The 23,851-nt window shown below is 43.2% G+C and overlaps 1 protein-coding gene across 1 annotated transcript in view; it reads left to right on the plus strand.

The window, feature by feature from the left end:
- CNTNAP2 (contactin associated protein 2) overlaps positions 1-23,851 on the plus strand; it is a 2,003,631-nt gene that overhangs the window by 1,954,417 nt on the left and 25,363 nt on the right. The window contains exon 23 of the mRNA XM_024742848.1: positions 10,502-10,741. Coding sequence (XP_024598616.1) covers positions 10,502-10,741 — 240 coding nt within the window. The remainder of the gene's footprint in view (positions 1-10,501; positions 10,742-23,851) is intronic.

Raw genomic sequence — 23,851 nt, forward strand, 5'->3', positions numbered from 1 at the left:
AAAAAGGTGCTGAGGGAGAAACGCACTTGGATATGCCCACGCCCGCCAGGCCACATCTGGGCTCCAGGCAGCCAGGTCTGGACACCGTGGCGTCCAGGGTGGTTTCAGTTGTAGTGTTCAGATTCGTGTGCTGGTCCAGTCTAGTTTGGGCTTCAGCCTCAAAGCCTTCAGGCTCTGTCTTCTGGACAGCATTTCATAAGTCAGGGCCCCAAGATGTGAATTCTTATGTTAATTATACAACGTGGTGAGCGAATTGAGGGGACACCCCCCCACCAGTGCACTTTCCTTGTCCTGGGAACTTCAGTGCGTTCCACCCCCGCCCCAGGGTCTGTTTCGTAATGCTTTCCCGTTTATGCTGTCCCGCAATCTTAATCCTTGAAGGATTTTTTTTTCTTCGGTAAGATAGTTTTAGTGGCCTTCTGGGGTAAGAATTACAATACAGGTGAGAACTAAGGGAGGAGACCACTTTTTATTTTACTGAATCATTCAATTTGACATTATTTGGAAATTACAGATTTTGTTTTTCAAAATATTCCTATGCTTTTCCTAGCCTGTACTTCTTTATGCTGCTCGTGACGTGTATGAGGTCAGCACCCTTCTCTCCTCCTTTTCTCATTGCCCCAAATTCCCCTGCTTCCCAGGGAGTTAGCTTCAACTGACCATGGGCTGGTCTTAGCTGAATACTCTTCAATGATTGGGAGAAGAATTAAGGAAGAAACTTAAGAGCTGAATCTCAGTATCCTTATAGTATTGGTTACAGTTCAGTAGGGCTTTCCAAAGCCTTAAAAATAAATAATAAAAAAAAAGTTTTAGCAAAAGCAGGGCATACAATTTGGTCATTTTGTACACAGGATTCTATTTCTGCTGCTTACAAGTTAAAATGCAAAAGGAAAAGTGGAATAAAACCCAGTGTGTAAGAATCAGGTTTGTCACTTGCAGCTCATGAGACATTCAGACCATACATGTGTGTTCTGTTCTTCAATAGCAAACAGGTGGGGCACGTAGCTTATACTTACTAAGACTCTGAGAGGTAAAATCCAACCTGCATTTCTAATGAAGTAAATCACAGCACCCAGCTCTGCGGTTTGACTGATGGCTACATCCGTTTTTCTGAAAGGTCTTGCCACTTTCAGCAGACCCTGGTAGTCTTCGCCCTGAAAAATCATGCGAGTAAGCAGGGCACCTGAGGCTGCAGAAGAGGGGAGCCAGGCTTTCTGTCTCGTGTCTGACAACTTGAAACATTCAGGGAAAAGAGGGAAATCCATATTTCAGTTGTGTGAACTCTTTATGGTGCCAAATGTCTGTTGTTTTGGAAACAGCTAAGGGATCTTAAAAGATAAACTGAGGCATATTAAAAATTTTAAGAGTTTTTTTGGAGCAAAAATTGATTTGAACCAGGCAACATCCAATCTAGCAGATAAAAAGAAGCTCCAAGGATCTGTTCAAAATGAAAGTCTTTTGATAGGCAGAAAGGAATGGGAACACTGAAGTTATACTGGCAAAAAGACAGGCTGGTTATTTCAAAGTTACTTTCCTTGAGGGGATGTCAGGGGTCAGTCAGACAGATTACCTCACTAGTGCTGATCAGGTGGTTCCTGATGGGCTGGTTTAAGGTTTCATTGCTGGGAGAGCCGAAACTGTGATTAAGTCTCAGTGTGGTGACCTGGAGCTTAGCATAAATGACTCCATCTTGGGTCTTTTGTTTTTTAACAGGGATCATATCCTTCCCTTTGTATAGAAATCACAACTATAGTATATTATCCAGCAATCTTAATAAGTTTGCAGTTTTCAGACTAGATTTTAGGAATGGGGATGACAGTTTTAACCTATATCTATATATAGATATATAGATATATCCCCAAAAGCTCAGGTACTGTGATCGGTTTATACAAATAAAAGTGTAATACTTTCTTTTTGCAAAACAGTATAATAAGCTAGCATCTTCACATTTAAGACATCTCTTTTTATTGATGTTTCAGAAAAAAATACAATCTTGTTTTCTCAGTCCTTGGGGAAGGATTTACAAATTAAAACACAGCGCAGACAATGTAGAAGGACAAGAAGATTCTGCTTCTCCCAGCAGCTTGCCGCTTTGTAATTGAGTTAGCATATGTCACAGGTCAAGAGCTATTTAAATTACACCTGCATATTTTAGTCCCGCCTTCCTTCATAAAAGAGAAAAGCATATAATAGATACAATGAAATTTCATTAATGTCCTTCTTTCAGGGATTAATAAAATGTCAGAGTAATTTATACATCAGCTGTGTATATGGATTTAATTCTAGTTGTTCATCTTCCGAAAGACAGCTGGTCAGCAAGACGTCACCGATCAGAACATTTTGCCTGTAAGAGCGGGAGCTGACGTTGAACCGAGATTCCAACATTTCAGGGCCCTGCCTAGTGTTTATCATTTGCTCATGTTAGAATTGAGGAGAATGAGGTTTATTGGGTTTTGTTTTGCTATTTTAGATGAATGCTCTTGGCTTTTTTGGGGGGTTGGGGGTTTGTTTTCTTTGTTTTTTGGTTTGTTTTTTGGTTTCTTTTGGTTATGATTACTTCCCATTTATTTATTCTGGGAACAATAAATTCAGGCTCCGTTCACACAACTATGGCCAAATGGGAGGCTTGTAGCCACCCTCCTCACCCACATCAGCTGCTCAGATGCTCAGCAATAACCCTGGGAGTGGCAGCTTAGGATGGTTGCCAGCCCAGCAGGACCCTGGTCATGTTTTCGAGTCTACATCAGGTGACTACTCACCAACCTCGTTTCGGTCTACTTTTCCAAGAAGTATTTAAATCTCCAGCCCGGCAGTGATTTCAAACCCACCTCCTACTCATCTCGTTAGGTCCCACATAACCCCTGCTCTATGCCGGAGGCCCGAGGTCTATGTAGCAATGGATATTCAGCATTAATAGATGTGTGAGTTTAAGAGCCACTGACAGTATTTTCAAAGATGAGTGCATTTTCAGTGAGATGGACAGATTTCCAGGTAATAGTACTTCTGGAAGTAAATATATAATGATCTATGGGATCTAAATCTGCTACTTCCCCTTCCTCTTTCAAGGCCACATTTCACAGCTCTTTACCAAATGAGGCTGACAGACTCTGCCCCCAGTGAGCGTCGCTGTGCCTAAAACTTCCAGTGCGCTCGGCCCCGCCCTCACAAGCAGGCTCTGCATGACAGACATGTAATGTACATTTTTCGGGGTAGGCAGCATGCACTCACCGGCCAGGTGCTACTGTAGACACTCCGTGGAACACAGGGACTGAACGAGCAACATTGCAAATCTAGTAGAGGCACAAGTTCAGGTTTCTGGCCCATATGGGGAGGAAATGACCACACCTGGGCCAGGTAGTTAGAGCCGGGAGCAGGACCTAGGAGGAAGCCATTCGGAGCTCTTCTTTTGAAGGGCTGGACACCCCTGTGTTCTAAAGTGATGGAGAATCACAGCTATTAGGGAGGAAGATGGATTTCCATCTGAATAGAACAGAGGCCCCTAAGGCCGAAAACCAAGGGGTTCAGAGACAGACCAAGTTCTTCCACAACAATATTCCCCAAAGAAGAGTAATCTGAGGACCGATGATACAATTTTTTGCATCCTCAGTTACATATTTTCCATTTCTGGTTACCTCCTTTACTGTTATTTACTTAATACTTTTCTTTAGATGGACTCACCATTTTTACTTAAATAAATCTATGCTAAAAGGAGAATGTTTATGTTCAGAGGAAATTGTAATGTGACCATAAAATTAAATACCAGTAGCACTTGCTGTAATGATAAGGCAGTGATAAAACATATATTCTATGAAAATAATATGAAGTTCATGCCTGCAGAAGAGTCCAGGTCCATTCTTTGTTAAAAAGGGAACATAGCAGGTATTGAGGTGGTGGAAAAGACAGTCCAGTCCCAACCCGAGACCCTTTCTTTGAAGGATTGAAAGAGAATTGAGAAGGAAATAACTTCATCACCCTGAGATTGGATGTTATTTAATGTCCAGTCTGTGAATAACCTGCAGCCGCCTCCAGTGCCACTGGTGGGACATACTCTACCGGAGAGCTGAGGGCAGGAACAGAGGAGGGGCGATGCTTTGGGCCAGTTGTGCCCGTGGTCTCTCCTGAGCAAAGGTGAGGTCTGCCATCCCATTCTGATCCTACAAATTCTAAGAGGCTGAATCCCCCAGCCCCTGGCACAGTGAGGGGCACGCAATAGAGCCTTATAAAAAGTCTTAGCTCAGGGCTTCCCTGGTGGCACAGAAAGTCTTAGCTCAGGTCTCATTGACATTCTAAGATCTCTTGGCTCTGTTTCATAAATAGTAAGAAGTTAAGTTTATGGTGAAATTTCATATTTCATAATATCACATTCCCCCAAGAAAGGAATATTGATAGAATATTCTAAGAAGTATGAAACATAAAAATCAGCTGCTGAATAGATCCTATGGGACACACAAGAAGACTGTATCGATGAGTTTGAGTAGTCTCAAAGGGAAATGAGAAATGTCTTCGTGAGTCAGCATCTCAGTGTCTGCCCGGTCGCTGAAGAGGCTCCTGGGTGTCCACAAGGCCCTGGCACAATGGGGTCCTCGACCGGGCTGGCTTCCTTCTCCCCATGTTCCTTGCTCAAGTGCTCTTTTCTCTTTTCATTTCTCACAACACCCCTGCCTGTCACTGGGTATTCAGCGATTTAGTAAAATGAGCCCGGAAAGCATGCTAATGCATTGCTGCATCCTCCTTAAAAGGATTGTCATGAGCATTTCATTTTAAGCTTTCACCCGGAATTGCATCAGTATTTTAAGTGGGCTATTTTCTATAACCCATATCACTATGAATGTAAGACACTAAAGTACTAATGACAGCTTGAGAATTTAATTTCAGAAGTGACTGCCCTGCGTTTCTGAAATCTGCATGCTTTAGAGCAGGCTTTCCCCAGATTACACCTCAGCCAGGACATCTCCACACAGAACGTAGTTTCTTACAGTAAATCGTATCTTAATATGAGGTTTCAGGATGAGATCAGTGCAATCAACTTTACAGATTAACGTAATTTACTTTTAATGAGCTCAAATGCACTAAACTGATAGCTTTACCGTTATTTGTTAGATGTTCTTAAGAAGTATAGATTTTTATTGCACTCAAGTGTTTACAGCACTTGCTGGTGCTTTAGCTGATGCTGGCAAAGCTTTGACATCAGTTCACAGCATTTTTAAAAATCTTTATTATTGGCTCGGTCACTAATGAAACATGGTCTTAAAGCAGACTCTGATAGACATTTAAATTTTTTAAAAACAAAACGAAACCTCACTGTGCCATTTTTATGAAGAGTCCCTGAATAGAAATGCCAAAAATCCAAATGAATATAAAAGCAACATAATATAGTCTGTTTTTCAGAGAGAAATTGAGAATACAAAACATTTGACTTCTCTGTTTTTTTTATGAAACATAAATGTTCATCCAGTTATTAACTCCTCTAAGCCTCAGTTTTCCCATCTGTGAAGTGGGGATAATCCTTTTTAGCTCAGAGGGTTGTTAGGAAACAGGGAAATACTGCATAAAGTGTACTAAACACAGTACCTCACACATGTACCAATTTTGGTTTATCGTGGAAGCTTGTAATATTATTATTATCACATGGTCCAGAGTTGGAACCATCTGGCCCTGAAGAGACCAGAGTGTCTATTGCATTTGTGGTCCCCAGGGAATGGGTCTCAGCCAAGAGTCTTTAGGGGCACATCAGCTGGATCTGGAACACTGTCCAGGTTTGGAACTGTCTGCTCTCCTGGGCATCAGGACCCTTGTTTCTGTGACCTAGCCGCCTTTCAGGAAAGGAACAGCAGTCGAAACACTGGGGTAAGGAAGAGCGTGAGCTGAGTGAACAAGAAGGGAAAAGTGCAGCAGTTCAGCCCCCAGGGCAGTCCTTGCAGCCCAGCCCCCAGCCGCTGCCCACTTGGCGGACATTTCCACCAACGCTCACGGCGACCCCCGCCACGGCGGGAGCCTCAGAGCCCCTGCTTCCCGCCGTTCCTCTGGTCCGTGGTCCCCATCAGAACCCCCTTCCTGGGGGCTCCACTCTGGCCATCTGCCTTGTGTCTGTAATCCCTCTTTGAGGGTCACTTCAGGGGGAAACACTCATGGGAGGACAGCTCTTTAAGAAAGGGGGACCCCACATTAAATTGGGAGCCCTCAGATAAATACAGCTTTGAAACTGTTCATTTTCTGTGGTGTGATTGGAAAGCCGGCCCGACTTAAAGTTTAGAAAACTATGTCAGGGACCGTATGAGATGCAGCCGGAGTCAGAAGTTTCCTACCCAAATCTCTAGCAGAGGAACCAAACTCAAAACGGACTCTCTATAGATTCTACAATGGCTGCGCAAAAGACAAGAGGATGCTGGTGATGAACACGTCGCTTTATCCACAGCTTAACTCTGCCTCAGCCCTTCAGCAAAAAGAAGAATCCCTCCCTCTCTTCACCCAGGTAGCTTGCAGGGCCCTGAGGGGCCAATGAGGTCGCCTGCTCAGAGCAAATTGCTGTGCTCCTCTAGAATTAGCTTTCCAATACGGTTCCCGCAGTCATCCCCCGCAGCTTATATTTAAGCACTTTAAGTTTCCTACTGAAATACAGACATCTTAACATGGTGTTCAAGGCCCTTCCCAATCTGGCCTTGAGCTCTGACCCCGTCTGACTCCCACAAAAACCTCATGACAAACTCAGCCTGGAGTTCTCTTTCCTTTCATCCTCAAAACCTAGTTCTACGAAAGCCAACAAGCCTTGGTGATGATGTGGAGAAATTGGTGGGAATGTGGAATGGTGTAGCCACTGTGGAAAACTGTATGGAAGTTTTTCAAAAAATTATTAAAAATAGAACTGCCGTGTGATCCAGCAACTCCACTTCTGGGTACGTACACCAAATAATTGAAATCAAGATCTCAAAGAGGTATCTGCACTCCCATGTTCACTGCAGCATTATTTACAACAGCCAAGACATGGAAACAGCCTAAATGTCCATCGACAGGTGAATGGATAAAGAAATATAGTATACACATACAATGGAATATTATTCAGCCTTAAGAAAGAAGGAAATCCTGACATTTGCTACAACATGGATGAACTTGGAGGACATTACGCTAAGTGAAATAAACCAGACACAGAAGAATAAATACTACGCGATCCCACTTATGTCACGCACCTAAAATCATCAAACTCATAGAAGCTGAGAGTAGAATCATGGTTTCTAGGGGCTGGGGGGAGGGGCATTGGGGGGCATGGGTGAAAGGTACAAACTTTCCCTTATGCAAGAAGAATAAGTCCCAGAGTGTCTGTAGTTAACAATACACTGTGTTTGTTATGTAAACATTTGTTAAGAGGGTAAATCTTAGGTTAAGTGTTCTTACCAAAAAAAAAAAAAAAAACCTAGTTGTAGTGTTACCCCTCCTGAAGTGCTTTCCAGAACCCCATGCAAACCTACTTCCCTGGTTTACCATAGACTTTAATAATTTTACCAGGGGACTTCCCTGGCGGTCCGGTGGGTAAGACTCCGCGCTGCCAATGCAGGGGGCCTGGGTTCAATCCCTGGTTGGGGAACTAGATCCCGCATGCATGCTGCAACTAAGAAGTCCACATGCCTCAACTAAGACCTGGTGCAGCCAAAATTAACTGATTAATTAATTTTTAAAAAATAATAGTTTACCAAACGTAAGTTTTGTTTCTTAGCTAGGAACATTGTAGGGGTTAGGAGGCCTGGGGTCAGTCTGCCTGGCCTCAACAGCCGACGTGTCTTAAGCCTCATTTCCTCACATATTACAGAGGGATGATAATGCTTGCGCCTCCGAGGGTTGTTCTAGGAATTAAATATCCAGTTTGTCTAAGACAACCAGCACATTTTAAGGGTTCAACAAATACTAACTCTTGTTACTGGACAGCTTGTGTTCAGTCACGTTAGTTGGTTGTTCGTATGCTTGTTTCCTAGCGAGGCTGTGAGCTGCTCAGGGTAAACCCCTGTATTTGTCTACCTTCCTAATACTGCTGCACGCACCCAGTTTCTGAGGTGAAGTGAATTGAATCGAACTGACCTGACCTGAAGTCCCACGAGATGGCAGTAGCCACCAGCCCCAGAAGCTTCCTTGTGGAGCCCTCCCCCAAAGCTAGACAGGCTAAAAAGGACTCTCCTTTTACGGGCAGCTGATGGAGCTGAGGTGTCCCCAGCTTCCTGCCACCAAGGGGCTATTTGTTCTGGTGCCTCTACCGCCAGTGAAGCCAGAGAGGAATTCCGGACAGCAAAGAACTGAGGTCCGCCTCCCCATGCTGGGATCAGTCATCCTGAGTCTCCTTGGTCTGAGGGTGTTTCGAGGGAAGGCAGATCACTGGAGGGAGGGAATGGAAACCAAATACTGGACGTGTGTGCGTGGAAGGCAAGCTGGTGAACGCACAAGGGGTTCTGATATTAGACAAGGAGACGAAGAATGAGTCATTGAGTAGCCTGCAGTCATTGAGGAAAAGGCAAGGGAGGAAGAGGGGAACAAGCCAGCGCAGGTGTCAGTGGGACCAGAGCCTCTTCCTGGTCGTCATGGAAGCCTCAGGAGACATCCTGGCGGCAGGGTTTTTGTACTTGGTGGCAGGTGCATCCTACCTCCCATTCTCCCCATCCTAAATGGGATGTGCTTTAGCTCAAAGTCACAGGCTGAAATTTACTGCAGGAGAAAAATATGGAGAATCATCAATTACAATTTCTTTATGTACTCGTCTAAGTAAGACCCTATTAGAATCCCCGGGATTACCATTCTTCATCATCCCCATTGTCATAGCTCTCCGTTAATCAAACTTCACACGGAACCAGTACAGCTCAGTCATGACACATTTTTTTTAATGTGATGAATAACCAGGGCATTCACTTCTTCTGCCCCCAAGGCCTAAAAGCTCCCTTCTCCACTGATCTATTCTTTAATTAATGGCGAGTAAATTTTTATACAAGGCTATTTCACCTGTATTCATTCCCCAGGTGTAAAAGGTGGTAAAATCCAACTTTTCAAAGAAGTAGCTAGCCCCGTTTCCCAAAGTCTTTGTTTTTCACAGTTCAAGTGGAAGGGTAAATGTTTCACAACCTCGTCCTTGTGTTTACAAGGTCACGGTCATGTTAACATAATCTCCCACCCAGAATACAAGTGCTGTGCTCTTCTCTGGAGTGCCATTTGCCCAGCCCCTGAGTTTGTAGCCCTGCACCATCATTGCCTGTAGCAGTAGCTCTCAAACCTTAGCGGTGTCGGGACCATCATTGCCTGTAGCAGTAGCTCTCAAACCTTAGCGGTGTCGGGACCACCTGGAGGGTTTGAAGCACACAGATTGCTGGGCCCCGCCCCATGCGTTTCTAACGCTTTCCCAGGTGACACTGCTGCTGCTGGTACAGGAGCCACACTGGCGAGAGCCATGCATCAGGAGGGTCTAGGACTCCTCCAACAGTCGTTTGTGCCAGGTAGATTCTAAAACCCAGGGCTACGGTCACGAAGACACTTGCTTTTGCTGATGTGACTGGTATGACAATGTGTGTTTATAGTAATCGAAACAGTGATTTGGGAATGCCTCCACCCAGACTCACCACTGATTTAAATGTTAGTTAGGAACAAGATGCTGACTACAGGTTTGGGGCGGGTGGTGATTCTTAAATGCATATGTATGTTTGTGACTGAGTTGGGAAAGTTTCCTGACTTCCAAAATGCCCATCTGATGCTAGCTGAGATTCTGGAAACCCCAGAATTCCCAGGGGATTGGATTCTAAAGAAAGGAAATGCCCCACTATAGGCTATGGGAACGCTTTTTCTTTTCTTCTCTTTTCTTTTTTAAATAAAGAATTCTAAAGAAGAAAATAAGAGGCACCAAATGAAACCATAATCTACCAGGAGGGCTGGGAGGGCTGTTCAATATATATGAGGGTCACTGAAGCATCAGAAAAGGGGAGAAAAGTCAGTCAGGACCAAGCGAGTGTTGTTAGTGTCGGCAGTATCTCACGTAGCTGGAAGGTGATTAGGCATGTGTTTCATTTTCCCAAGTATAGTCTTACTCTCCTCACCATGTTCTCTAGCAACACAGAAGGCTCTTTTAAAGTGAGGCGTCCAGGGCTTCCCTGGTGGTGCAGTGGTTGGGAGTCCGCCTGCTGGTGCAGGGGATGTGGGTTCGTGCCCCGGTCCGGGAAGATCCCAAGTGCCGCGGAGAGGCTGGGCCCGTGAGCCATGGCCGCTGAGCCTGCGCGTCAGGAGCCTGTGCTCCGCGGAGGGAGGGGCCGCAGCAGTGAGAGGCCCGCGTACCGCACAAAAAAAAAAAATTTGATTATAAAGTGAAGCCTCCAGCCCTAAAGCCTTATCAGGTCATTAATTTTTCATCTACAAGAGCACAATATCTTAAACTGAAACGTAAGAGGAAGATTTGAAGACAAACATTCAAAGGGGAGTTGTATATTACAGCGGTGATATGGTAAGTGGGATACGATCTTTACTTTTTCTCTTTTTCTTTTAGAAACAGGGAAGATTGACCAAGAGATTCACAAGTACAACACCCCGGGATTCACTGGGTGCCTCTCCAGAGTCCAATTCAACCAGATCGCCCCTCTCAAGGCAGCCTTGAGGCAAACAAACGCCTCAGCTCGCGTGCACACCCAGGGCGAGCTGGTGGAGTCCAACTGCGGGGCCTCCCCGCTCACCCTCGCACCCATGTCGTCTGCCACCGACCCCTGGCACTTAGACCACCTGGATTCAGGTAAAGTCTAAAGCAGTGTCTTGGCTGGGATGCTTTATTTCTTTACACCTCATTTTCCTCACCTGTAAAGTGGAGTTAATAGCAGACCGTCGCTGGTGATGTAGTTGGAGGATTAAGGGAACGAAGGAATGTGTGAGCGCAGAGTTCTTAGCACATCAAGGGCTCAAAAGGTACAACCGTATTTGTGCTCAGGGCCAGAAGTAAATAGGTCGAAGGGAAGGAGTATAGGCATTATTGACTCTTCTGTACTTAGGTGAAATGATGAGATACCTTAACCAGTGTCTGCAATGTGACTGTCGGATGATCTGATCAGATCAATTACTCACTTTTGCCTTTGTGACTCAGCTGCCTAGCAGCCCCACTGTCCAAGTTCTGATATCAAAAGATTACCTAAAACCATACAGAGATTCATCTCCCGACACTGTATTTGTACATATAATCCCATAGCCTTCCAGGTTTTATTGGTGCATTTAGGCTTAGAAAGCTCAGTGGATTTAGCTCCACTTCTGCAGGTGATAAGACTTGTTATTTGAACTCACAGCGCTAAAAGGATGCAGCTGTTGGCTGCGAAAGTAACTGGCTGCAGATTCAGTGTCCACAGGACCCTGAGTGGTGGGGAGCCTGTAAGTCCCCCCACCTCACGCTACCCAGACTGACATCAGGCTACTCGGGTAACCTCTCCAAGCCTTTGTTTTTTCACCCACAAGGTATGAAGTGGGGCGTGATCTCTAAAACACCTCCAAACCTACCATCCGATGGATCTCCAAAGCAACGTGTGACTTTGCTGATGCCAAAGACAGGAAGGGGACGAGGGGGGAGCCCTGGGTTCGATACCATCACTGCCTCTCCCCAGCAAGTGTCTTAATCTCATTCCTCAGTTTCCCCACCTCTGAAACGGAGATAGTAAGACCTAACTCAGAATTCCACGCAAGACGATGGATTTAAAACTCAGCACAGTCACAGACGTGGAGCAAGCTGTACAAACGTTTAGCTGCAATAATACTAACAAAGTGGTTATTATTATATTCAACACAGTTTGCTATGATGTTTGAATGTCCAGTAGTAAAGGCTCCCAGATCCTCCCCGACCCTAACTTCTAGTTAGTAACAGTTCATCGTGGAAACGCCGTGTGCTTGATTGCTTTACATATATTCCAGCCCCGAACACAGGATTTACCAGCTTCCGTGAAGCTTTGTCATCGTGAATTCTTGCCAGGATTTGCCTGCAAAGCTTTGTGAAGCTCCGAAAAGAAGCCGAAATTGCCCCATTGTCAGAAGAGCCAATTTACAGACTAAAGAATCCTCTTCATTCCTCACACATGGGGTCCTATAGCGTGATGAGGGTGATGACGTGTGCCCAGGGTACTTATAAAAACTGCCTTTTACGAAGTTGTGAGGATGACACAGCGGGCTGGTTTTTCCTCATGAGATGGCTTGAACAAAGGAAGGCAGTCCTAGTGCTGAAAGAAGTAGGAGTGAAGTTAGGAGGCAAGAAAAAGCACTTCCAGGGCTGCAGAGGAACAGAGATTTCTCAGATAGATTCCTCTGGATGCCGGGGTGGATGGAAACAAAGCCTAATCTTTGAAATAGGCAGGTTACTGTTAGAGGTTCTCACTGCTTGAGGCCATCAACGTGTGTGGTCCAAGTCCGCTGCCAAGAAATCAGTTTCAAAAGCCTCTAGATGCTACTTTGGGCCAATAGGGGTTCACATTCATTCTGCCTTAATTAGCAAATTATTTATTTGCTTGATGGTCTGTGAGACACAGGTGTATGGGCCAAAGTTTGAGTTCATTTATTTTTTAAAAATCATGCTTTATACATGACAATTTCATTCCTTTGACTGATGTAATAATGTATATAGGGAACATTCTGTTATTATTCAATGTTCAAATCAGAAGTCTACAATCCAGGTATTATGGTAAGCCTGTACTATATAACATAGGTCCATTTACAGAAAATTTCCACTTGTACTTGGACAGCAAGTTCTTACCTGGTGTTGACCAGTTGCTCTATCAATCTCATCATCATAATTTATTCCATGATTGGAATTCCAAGTTAATTTTCATAACCGGTAAATGCTTATAAAGAAATGTGTATCTGTCTCACGAACTTTATTAAAAGAACAGAAAAGAGCTTATGAGCTATGACATAGAAGGCTTGTTTAGATAACATGTTTTTTTTTTATGCCTCTGTTTTCCTCTGAGGGTTTCATAGTATCTGGCCTTACATTTAGGTCTTTAATCCATTTTGAGTTTATTTTTGTGTATGGTGTTAGGGAGTGTTCTAATTTCATTCTTTTACATGTAGCTGTCCAGTTAGATAACATGGTTTTTGTTTTTGTTTTTTTTCTTTTAGGTGAATGGGAAAATGAGAGAGAATGGGGGTTGGGGGATGAACAGGGAACAAAGAAAGAAATAGACATAAGGGAAGGTTACTTAATATCAGCCTCCAGTGGCTTAGTGTCTAGGAGGAAAAACCTTTCCTCTAGGCGCTTAAGTTCAGGCCATGGGGGCCTGCAAATTAAACTCATAACAGGCAGATAACAGGAGAAGAAGTTTATTTGCATGCATATGGAAGCTTACAAAAGCAGTAGCTCAGTAGTGGTAAAAGTTAGAGGCTTATATACTTTTCTTAGTAGAGAAAAAAAGAGAGGATAAAAGGCCTCTGGGAAGGACAAATGGGTTTCTAAAAGAAGAAACAGGAGATAAGGAAGTTTATGATTATGTTTGTTCATGCCTGTGTGAATGGTCTTTGTCTTCTTCAAGGCCTTAAAACTCCCCTGCAAAGGGTGATTTAGGGTAGCTTTGCTCTTGGCCTCTTTCCTGGGACCTAAAAGCCTCCTAGAGAAAAGGGGATTTATGGTCTCATTTCTCAGAAGTTTCTATGTTTAGTCAGATAAGGAAGTTCCAAAAAGATTTCTTTCTGCATCTGTTGAATCCCAAATGTCATCAGTTTAAAGTAATCTTCATCCCAGCTCTGGGGTTCTTAGTGGGTCCCCACATCAGCAATTGCACCCTAGTTTCTGTGAGCCTAAGTTCATCATTCTGAATTTTGATTTGGGGGTTTTGCTTTCTTAGATAATCTTTCTAGTATGACTGAGGATCCTCACTATCAGATATTCAGAAACAAAACAACAGAGCATACACAAAAATGCCATTTCTAGCTATAAATCACGTTACTTGAGTCTGTGTAGGTACCTGAGGGAAGAAAATAAAGGTGAGAGCTCATTAGTCCTGGTTTGAATAGAGGACATTTGGAAGGAGATCTGTTTCATCTGGTGCCTTGGGAAGTGTGATCCTCGACCAGCAGTGTGAGTATCGCCTGCAAGCTTGTTAGAAATGCAAATCACAGGCCCCAGACCCACTGAATCGGCACCTGCATCTCAGCAAGATTCCCCTGTGCCCATCATGTGCCCATCAAGCCTGAAAGCACTCCTCTCAATCTCAGATGCACTTTCAGATTACCTAGGGAGCTTTTAAAAGCCCCAATATCCAGGCTGCACCCCTGACCAATTAAGTCAGACACTGGGGTTGAGATGTCCAGAGATGTACAACCTCCCCAGGTGATTCTAATGTGTAGCCAAGATGGAGAATCACTCACTAAATAAGAGAGAAGCTTACTAATGGCCCCTTTGGTAAACGCTTTGAAGTAAGGTTACTAAAAAAAAAGAAAAGTAAATACCCAAAAACCAGTTTATGAAAAACAATGAAGCCTTTAGGTGGTGAAATCCCAAATTGAAAGGCTATAGCAGTAAGCTTGCCAAAGGTTGGGTTCCTCTGACCATTTCATGAGGAAGCTCAGGGAGATAGAGGAGTTTTCTCTGAACTTGAATAGAGCTAGTCTGCCTGGAAAAACAGACTTGAAGCAGACAAACAAACAAGAGATCCACAGTGCGGGGCCGGACTCGGGGCCTCCATGAAAATGCATCTTTATTGAAGTTGTTACGCCCCAGGAAGGAGCTTCAGTTTGAGGAAGATGTCAAATTATTAATCAGTTTTTTTAATCAGCTGCAAGCTTAATTTGAAAGGATATCAGGAAGGAAATGCTGCTTTAAAATGAAGTATGTGCATTTATTTTAAAATCAGGCAGGCCCCTTGCAGTGAAGATAGGAAGTCTATGGTTTTAGTATTAGCGGGAACTTAGCAATCAACCAAGGGCTACTTACTTCATACTCACACTGGAGTATTTGCTTTGCAGAGACCTGGAAGTTAGAATTCCAGACATCTACCCTGAGGTCTTGTGTTCTTTCTGCTCCCTTGTATTTCTTTCTTATATCTTAGAAGATATCACATGATAAAGACAGAAAATGGATTCCAAGGTATGCTGGCTTCCTGTGATAAGATTCCTTTTCTCTTCTGGAACACCACTGACTGAGCTGCTCATTAACTCTCTAATGCCCTTTGGGCTCCATCACCGTTTTCCAAAGCGGGGGACATTTACAGTTGGTCAGGCTGTGTACTGCACAACTCCAGAGGATTCCATTTGCATTGCAGTCTATGGCTCCTGGAGCCCTGAAACATGGTGGCCTTGATAGGGGGTCATCAGATCATTATGGGAAGAAAATAGACATATCGTCACGTGGCATAATATCAAGTTATTTCCTGTTCATTTCTTTTTCAGTCTTTCTCATTTTGTTAAAGAGAAAGTCTCCATGTGGTCCTGGCATGCATTTAACAGCTCTCTCACCCATGCTATTCACCCTTTAATAGAGAGCAGGCTTCTGTTTAAAACCTTGACAGGCCATAGAATTACTCAGTAGGGTTATAAAGTTTTATCACTGCATTTGTTTAAATAAGAAATCAGGTCAGGGCTTCCCTGGTGGCACAGTGGTTGGGAGTCCGCCTGCTGATGCAGGGGGCACGGGTTCGTGCCCCAGTCCGGGAGGATCCCACATGCCGCAGAGCAGCTGGGCCCGTGAGCCATGGCTGCTGGGCCTGCGTGTCCGGAGCCTGTGCTCCGCAATGGGAGAGGCCACAACAGTGAGAGGCCTGCGTACCGCAAAAAAAAAAAAAAAAAAGAAGAAGAAATCAGGTCAATTTAGTGAGAATAAGTAAATAAATAATAATTACGTTTCCATGGATATGGCAAAAAGATACGACAGTAGTTCCTATGTGATTGGAGTTTGGCAAACGGTGGACAGTATGTCAGAATGATCACAAACACAAGGTCCTGGCATGGAGCTGGGAGAGTGCATTTTTTATCGGGGGAAATGGTAAAATTATGTTGATTTGACTTAAACCCATTCTGCTCTATTAGAAACATGTAGTCAATTCTTTTTCTGCCTAATTTTTTCTGCTTCTGGATAATAGGTACGGCCTGTTTAACCACATCATTATGGTCCTTTTAGAACAGTAGTTACAAGGTAGAAAGGGCAATCCCTGGCCCTGAGTTCTGGTTTATTTAAAGGTCACAGAGCACCAGACAATTGCTGTGATTTGCCTCTCAGAATTATGGGCTCTGTTTTTCTTTGTCAGATTCAGGGAAGCTTATTTCCTTGGAATGGCAAGGATTTGCCAGCAGAGAGACGACTACAAATGGCAACGCACTTTCTGTAAAATTTAGAAACAAAACAAACACCAGAAAGAAAATAAGAATCTGATGCCGTACATTTCTGCACTAAGGAACAGCTCCTAACTGTATACCAAGCTGTTTTGTGAGGCATTCATATTAAGTCTTAGGGTTGGTTTGTTTTTTAATCACATTCATGATATTGAATACAGAATACATCAGACCAGAGGCCACATCCTAGGGGTTTTTTTAATAGCATTAAGATAGACAAGGCACTTTAAGATGTAAGATTTCATTTCCCAAGGAATCTCCTCGTTTTAAAGATTATAAGGAGTTACTGGAACCTAGAGATTCTGGCTCCCTGCCTAAAGCTAACCTGCCTCTGATACTGAGAGGCTCTGGACCAGGAACTCTCAGAGCCCCTTCTGAGAGGAAAGTGGGCAGGACATGGAAAATCCAGAAGCACTGAGTGGAAAATAGTCCTCTGAGAATTGTCAGGAATTCGGGAATCCAAACCCAGACTCGTCCGGTGGATTCACTCAGGGTCACAGAGCAGTTGGAAAAACCAGCTCTCAGCAATGTGGCTCTCATCCCAAACAAATTGGGAACTGAATGGAACCCGGTGCCTGGGATCACTCGGTGCAGCAAGCACATGCCCCAGTTAGATTCCAGAATATGCAGTCTGCCCAGGTACCGTGAGCTAAGAACTAAGGGCTCTGCGTGCCACATCAGACGCTTTACCACTGGAAATCGTGGGTTTGCTTTCTAAAGGCACCCGTTTCTCTATTGCTGTGATTTTTAGTGACTTGATTTCTTATCTATGTTCCACATTTTTTTTCTGCCATCTGAGGATAAAATATTTTTATATCTTCACGTGTGAAAGAATTATAGATAAGATGAACATTTAAAAACTGCATATATCTATTCCATTTCCATCATAATTACAAGCTGGTAGTTGGTTTTCTTTACCACCTGCAAGCACTTAAAATAATCCTTCCAGCTGTTACAATTACATCTTAATTAGTTCTGAGCAGACCCGGTTTTTCATCCTTATGCTAAGGTTGCATGATTAATTTGTTTAATCTCTGATACCTAATCTTTTTATTATCTTTTGTGTCTTTTGTTCTCTTCTGTGACCGACACAGACATTATTCAAGTCCAAAAAACATTATCATCTTCTCTTTTCTGACATGCTCTTTGCCTGCAGATGATCCAAATTCTGCTTTTCTGCAAAAGCACCAAGCACATTTATATATAGCTTAAGTCAAATGTAATAATAGTTACCGTTTTTTGATCTAATGATCATTTAAGTTTCCATAATGAATAGCTTTATACACATGATCTTGTTGAGTCAGGGATGTATTTTTAATTTTGATTGTATTACAAATCTCCCTCCAGTGACATAGTACCTCCAATTCAATAAGATATAAATCTTTTTTCCCCACACCCTGATCAATGCAGCACATATAATATTCTTTAAAATCTTGCTATACTTTATTTGAAAAATGAAATTTTGTTTTAATTTGGATTTCATTAATCCAAATTAAGTAAAGATAAGTAAAGATACTTAATCATGAGTGAGATTAAGTATCTTTGTATATGTTCATAAGCCACTTGGATTTATTTTTCCCACCAATCGGCCTGTTTATATTTTTTGACCAAAGAATTATTTGTATATTTACATTGTTTCCCATTGGTCTGTTGGTCATTTACTAATTGACTCATAGAATTTTTATATATTAAGTAAATTGACATTTTACTCTATGTTTGAACGTTTTCTCAGTTTGAGCTCTTTTTTTTTTAATTTATGGGGTTTTTTCCCCATGTAAAAATTTCTAAATGTTACATGATGAAATATAAAGTCTTTCATGGCTTTTGGGTTTTGTGTCATGCCTCCTCCATTCAGAAAATTTTTTTTTAATGATTATACATTTTTTCTAATAATTTTATGTTTTATTTGTAAGATACACATATTTACTGCCCTTGAAATTTACATGGGTAGTAAGAGTAAGGTAGAAACCCAACTTTATTTTTCCCCCCTGGCCAGCCAGTAGTTCCAGCACTATTGGTTGAGGACCCATCCTTTACCCTACATTTATCCCATTCAAAATTGACCTTTATATTTATGTCTACTTCTAGACTCCCTGATCCATTGCACTCATCTGACTCTTCCTGAGATGGTAGCAAGCTGTGGTCATGACTGAGCTTTTGTAATAGCATTTGATTTCTCATAAAGCTAATTTCCCTTTTATTCTCTCTCTCTTTTTTGGGATTTTTATATGCATATGTTACCTAGAGGATTCCTGTTTTCATAAGGGTCTTATCAGGGTTAGATGTTAAATAGTATCTAATGCCACTTCAACATCTACTGGAGATAACCATGTGCTTTTTCTTCTGTGATAGATTAATGCGGTGAATCATAGCAATAGATTTCCAAATACTGAGCCATGCTTTCATTCCTAGCATTAACCACATTGAGTCATGGTGAGGCATTCTCTTGAGGTATAACTGAAGTCATTTTACTAAAACTTTTTTTAGTTGTGTTTTTAACATCAGTAATTCTTGGGTAAGATGGGTTTGTAGCATCCTTTTACTTTGGAGGGGAGTGCAGATTTGGATTTTATACTTAGGCCAGCTTCATAAAAAGAAAGTAGAAGGGGCCACCCAGCAAGGAATGTGGGAAGCCCCTAGGACAGCAGTCTAGACAGACCAGGAAGGAACCTGGGACCTCAGTCCTACAACCTCAAAGGCCAAATTTTGCCAGCATCAGGAATGACCTTGGAAGCACATTTTCCCCCAGGACTTCCCCACAGGCACTCAGCCCTGCTGACACCTTGATTTCAGTCTTGGGATACCCAGTCACACCATGGGCGACTTCTCCATCACTCTCTAGTAGAGTAACTCAAGTGCCATCCAAACTTGAATGTGCTCAGAATCACCTGGCGAGATGAATGAATGCAGATTCAGGAGGTCAGAGGTGGGATTTGAGACTCTGCGTCTCTAACAAGCTCCCAGGTGATGCTGACACTGCTGGCTCACAGGCCACACTGTGTACGGCAAGGATATAAACAGCCTTGGAGCCTTACCCACCTGTACCTTGTAAGTTGGGTAAACTTCACCTGCAAAACCACTGGAGTCTACTCTTTTCTTGTGTGTGTGAGCAGAGCTCTTCGACAACTCTCTCAATTTCTTTTATGAGAATCTGTCTAATTAGATTCTCTTTGTCGTCTACTATAATGTCTGTTCTTCACATTTTTCTAGAAATTAACGCGTGTAATCTAAGTTTTAGACTTCATTTCCATAGAGTTGAGCTAAGTAAGTTTTTATAATGATTCCTGTTCTCTCCTTAGAAAATGTTTATTCATATATTCTTATAATGTAGGTGTAGATTTTCCCCCCATTCTTCTTAGATTATCTGACAACTTTTTTTTGCAAAGGACCAGCTCTGGATTTATTTATTAGTTCTATCATTTTTCTGTTTTCTTTTACCACTTGCTTTTATCCTGACTTCTTTAAATTTATTTTTGCTTCTCTTTAACTGTGTCATTTGAATATTTCCTTATTGTCATTATTGGCATGTGTGTAACATCCTCTTTCAGAGAAACATGAACCAGAGTTAACAAATCTAAGCTCTAAGCCTAAGTCTCTTGCCACTTCTGACCCCACCTCCCGGACCACACATGCCAGATGCAGTGTCTTGGCATGAATATTTTTAACTAGACTCTCATCTAAGGGACCTGAACAGTCTTTAGAGGCCACGTTAAATGCCAGAGCCTTCAGACATCACTGTAAGAACAGGTTTGGCAGGCGTGTGTTCCCACAGCGGTAGAGCAGGTGAGGAAATGATGGGGCGAAACATCACCTAAGAGGCTAAAGTGAAGGGCAGTGGGGTTCGATCCCCTTTCAGCACCGGACACCCCCTGCACACTGCCCCACGTGCCTGACTGTGTCTGGGGCTGCCTCCACTCAGGCTTCTGTTCTTTCCTAACCAGGACTGTTCAACGCCATCGTGGGAAAATCCAAAGGAGCACAAACACCCAGCTTTGGGGTAACTTCCCAGGTCCTTGATTCCTCCTTCATCTGGGCTTCTCTTTAATCCCAGTTCCTCCCCCTCTCTTTCTGTCTGTCTTTCCCTTTGTCCCATACAATAGATTTTGAAGCCCAAGGAGGTTGGGGTTCTGTCCAGCCCCCTGTCTAAGCCGTCCACCCTCTGACACCGCCCCCCCCCCGCCCCCGCCTGGGACCATCCCTAGAGATACCTCTCTCCCTGTTCCCACGCCTGCCGGGACTCTCAGCTGTCACCTCCATCATGTGGGGCTGGGAAGGGCAGGTGACACAGGCGTGCACGTTGCTATAGCAACTTCTCCGTTGATGGCAGAACCACCGGCTGCAGCAAGTCACAGCGTTCATTTCTGTCTCACTCTTATGCAGGACAATGTTATGAGAAGCCCATGAAAATGAAGTCAATCTGAGCTCAGGGTTGTCCACTGATGTCTGTGTCTGTCATCGCCTCTGTCAAGGCAGGGCCCCGTGCTAACTTTTCCTACTACACTGCATTTTTGAACATCCTTGTATATCACTTGGGCCATTCAAGGGAACACAGTGTTCCAAATTAATCTGGTGCCACTTCCTTTTCTGACTTGTCATCCAGAAGACTCTCACGGAAATCCCTGCGTGTGAATCCTCCCCGGGGAACCCTGCCAGTCACCACCTGGAAGTGCCGATCCTGCCTTTGCCGGCGGTTCGGGGCCTGCGTCCTGCCTGTGGTTTCTGAAGTTGCAGAAACCTTATGCTAGACGAAGTCTTTGACCCAACGCCAGCTGTTTTACTCATTTGAGAAGATCTTTGCTCAGTTCTCTGTGCTCTGCACAGACTGTTCAGAAATGTCTAAAGACCAGGTGGATCCTTGATTCTGCTGTTGCGCTCCTGCCTGGGAACAATCCTGAAAGGCTTTAAAAATTTTTTTAAAAAGTAAAATCAATTTTATGTTGAAACGTAAACTGTACATAAAAATCCATATGAATGTGGGGTGTAGTTATTTTAAACATAGAGAATGAGATTAATTGTGAAATTTCCCCACGAGAAAAGGCCAAAAGTGGTTTTCAAGAATTTACTTGGGAATTTTAACTTTTAGGAAATGGGAAAGGATAAAGACAAATGATAAATTTGTAAATAGCTTCAATTGCTGAAATGCTTTCAGTGCATGGTTTTGTTTTATCCTGACAGTAGCTCTACGTGGTCTGAATGGACATTATTAACCACATTTTAAAGATTAAAAAAAGTACACCTCGGAGAGGAAATGTACTTATTCCCACAGTAAACATCTAATGAGTGGCCGAAGCAGCGACTATGCATTAGCGTCCCCTGCGGGGCTTTTTGGCCACGCTGACACCTCCTCCCCATTCCCCATCCGGAGAGAGTCTTGATGTGCTGTCAGAACTGTGAACCAGTGGGTCCCAGTATTTATAGCACTTTGCTCAGAAGTATACAGAAAATAACATCCTCAGGCCTAAAATTCGGGTATACTCACCTCTGATTCAGTGCTTTTCCCACTTTTCCTTTCTCTCAATGAAACATTTGAATCTAAATATAAAAAGATTCCAGTTCTTTACTCTGAACTGTCTTCCTATCTTCTATCATCCCTTCAGTATAATGCAGAAGCCTGAAATCGTCAGTAATTTGCATGTCTGTAGGTAAACCCCTGATACTAAATATACCTTCCTTTTTATTTCCACTGTCCCTTTTTTGATTTGGAATAAATCATCCCCAAGCCTGCTAGAGACAATTCAATATTATTTCACACTTGGCTGACATGAATGAGAAGAGCTATGACAGAGCAACGTGGCTGGTACTGGAAGACTCTCACGTTATCTTGATACTGACGTGAGCCAGCACCAAGGAGGCATCTCTTTGTGGGGGAACATCAGGAAGCTGTCATGAACAAGGATCATTTGTTTCACAAGATGCTCTTTGATGGCCATTCCACCTGCCGGCCAGAAAATACAGCTGCCTTTTGAGATCTGAGGTTAGTTCAAGGAAAGAACAGTTCAAAAAACAATGAAGATACCTAGCATGGGGGTTGTGTATTCTATTTTCTGAGATCAAGCTTGGAAGAAAAGACATTGTCTTGGGGCTGAAATTTTAAACTTTCACTTGTGCTAATGCAGCCGGAAAAAGTATTTCCAAAGCAAGAGCCCAGCGGGACATTGATAAAAGACTTAAAATATGTAGAGCTTTAGTGTTTAAAGCCCTTTAGTTTTGCTTGTTCTCCCCTCTAATAGACCCCAGAGGAGGCAGCATCCCGTCGGCTGGCTGTGATCTGGGTCATATACCGCTGTGTTCTCAGAAACTGCCCTCTTCTCTATACTGGTTTCCGAACACTTAGGAACAGAAAGGGTCAGTTTTACATTTAGATGAAATAGCAGTTACAACACAGACATCCTGCAAAGCCAAAGCCCCGTGGATATTGATGGAGCTGGTCCACAGAGAGCTGGAGTATGATCGTCATCTTCCACTGAAGGCAACATTGTCTGCAAGTTGAGATACAGAGGTTGGAGCCGAAGATTAGATGTTTTTGATGCATATTATTATTCATTCTACTACCTTGAAAGACATAGGATGATAACAAAATCAGTAATGTCTAGGCATTTCCAAACGAGCCATCCACAGTCAAATTATGGCCTTTGAATTTACTAGAAATTTCCACAAAGGGGGAGTAAAAGAAGACCCTTCGTCTTTGCCTGATTCCTCAAATGATTAAACGTGTTTTTATATTCTCAGAAATGATGAAACTCATCTTCTGACTAGATTTTAGGTGATTAAAAAAAAAAAAGTTACTTTCACTGAACTCCCAAACCACCAATTCTGCAAGTCCAAAGCCTCTGCTGGGACCTGCATGGTGCCTGGTGGATGCGTTTCTCAGCAGAAATTTGAAGGCAGTGGCTCCAGGGTCTCCTGAAGACGTGTTGGTCTTCTGAATGGTGCCAAGTCTTGACCACAGTCTAGAAGAAAAGGTGGAATATATCAGGGAATGTCTTTAAAAGACATATTTTGGCTTACTCACTGTGATTGGGTTGCTTTCTTCTTCTTTCTTACTATTGTTAGTTTCTCAACTACCCCCTCCTTAGAAACTGAGGCCATTTCCATGAATCAGCAGACAATTCTGGCTAAGACTGCCCTGCTGATAAGGAACCCACAAATTGTATTAGCAGGTGTGTTCACCTGGCTTGGTAACCATCATAACTGTGACCCAGCATTTCACCAAGTGAGAATCAGTCGCCCTGGTGCTATGGGACCCTGGACACACCACATTCCTGTGTGGTCTCAGGCTTTCCACCCAGCGGACTGCATTCTGCCACCGCACAGCCCACCCATGCAAGAACCAGCAGCAAGGAGACAAGAATTCTTTCCAAAAACAAATCAATAAACTCCAGAGAAACCAACAACCCAGTATTTTAAAAAAACGTCTGTTTTCTCTCATATATGCCTGGGAATGCATCCGTACCATCAAGAACCTACATGCCGACATCACAATGTTACCGAATTGGGGCCCACCACTCGCCACTCGAAAAATCAGTACTCGAGAGAGACAAATGTTGGTAGA

Source organism: Neophocaena asiaeorientalis, unplaced genomic scaffold (genome assembly GCF_003031525.2).
Source record: "Neophocaena asiaeorientalis asiaeorientalis breed wild unplaced genomic scaffold, Neophocaena_asiaeorientalis_V1.1 scaffold798, whole genome shotgun sequence".
NCBI lineage: Eukaryota > Metazoa > Chordata > Mammalia > Artiodactyla > Phocoenidae > Neophocaena > Neophocaena asiaeorientalis.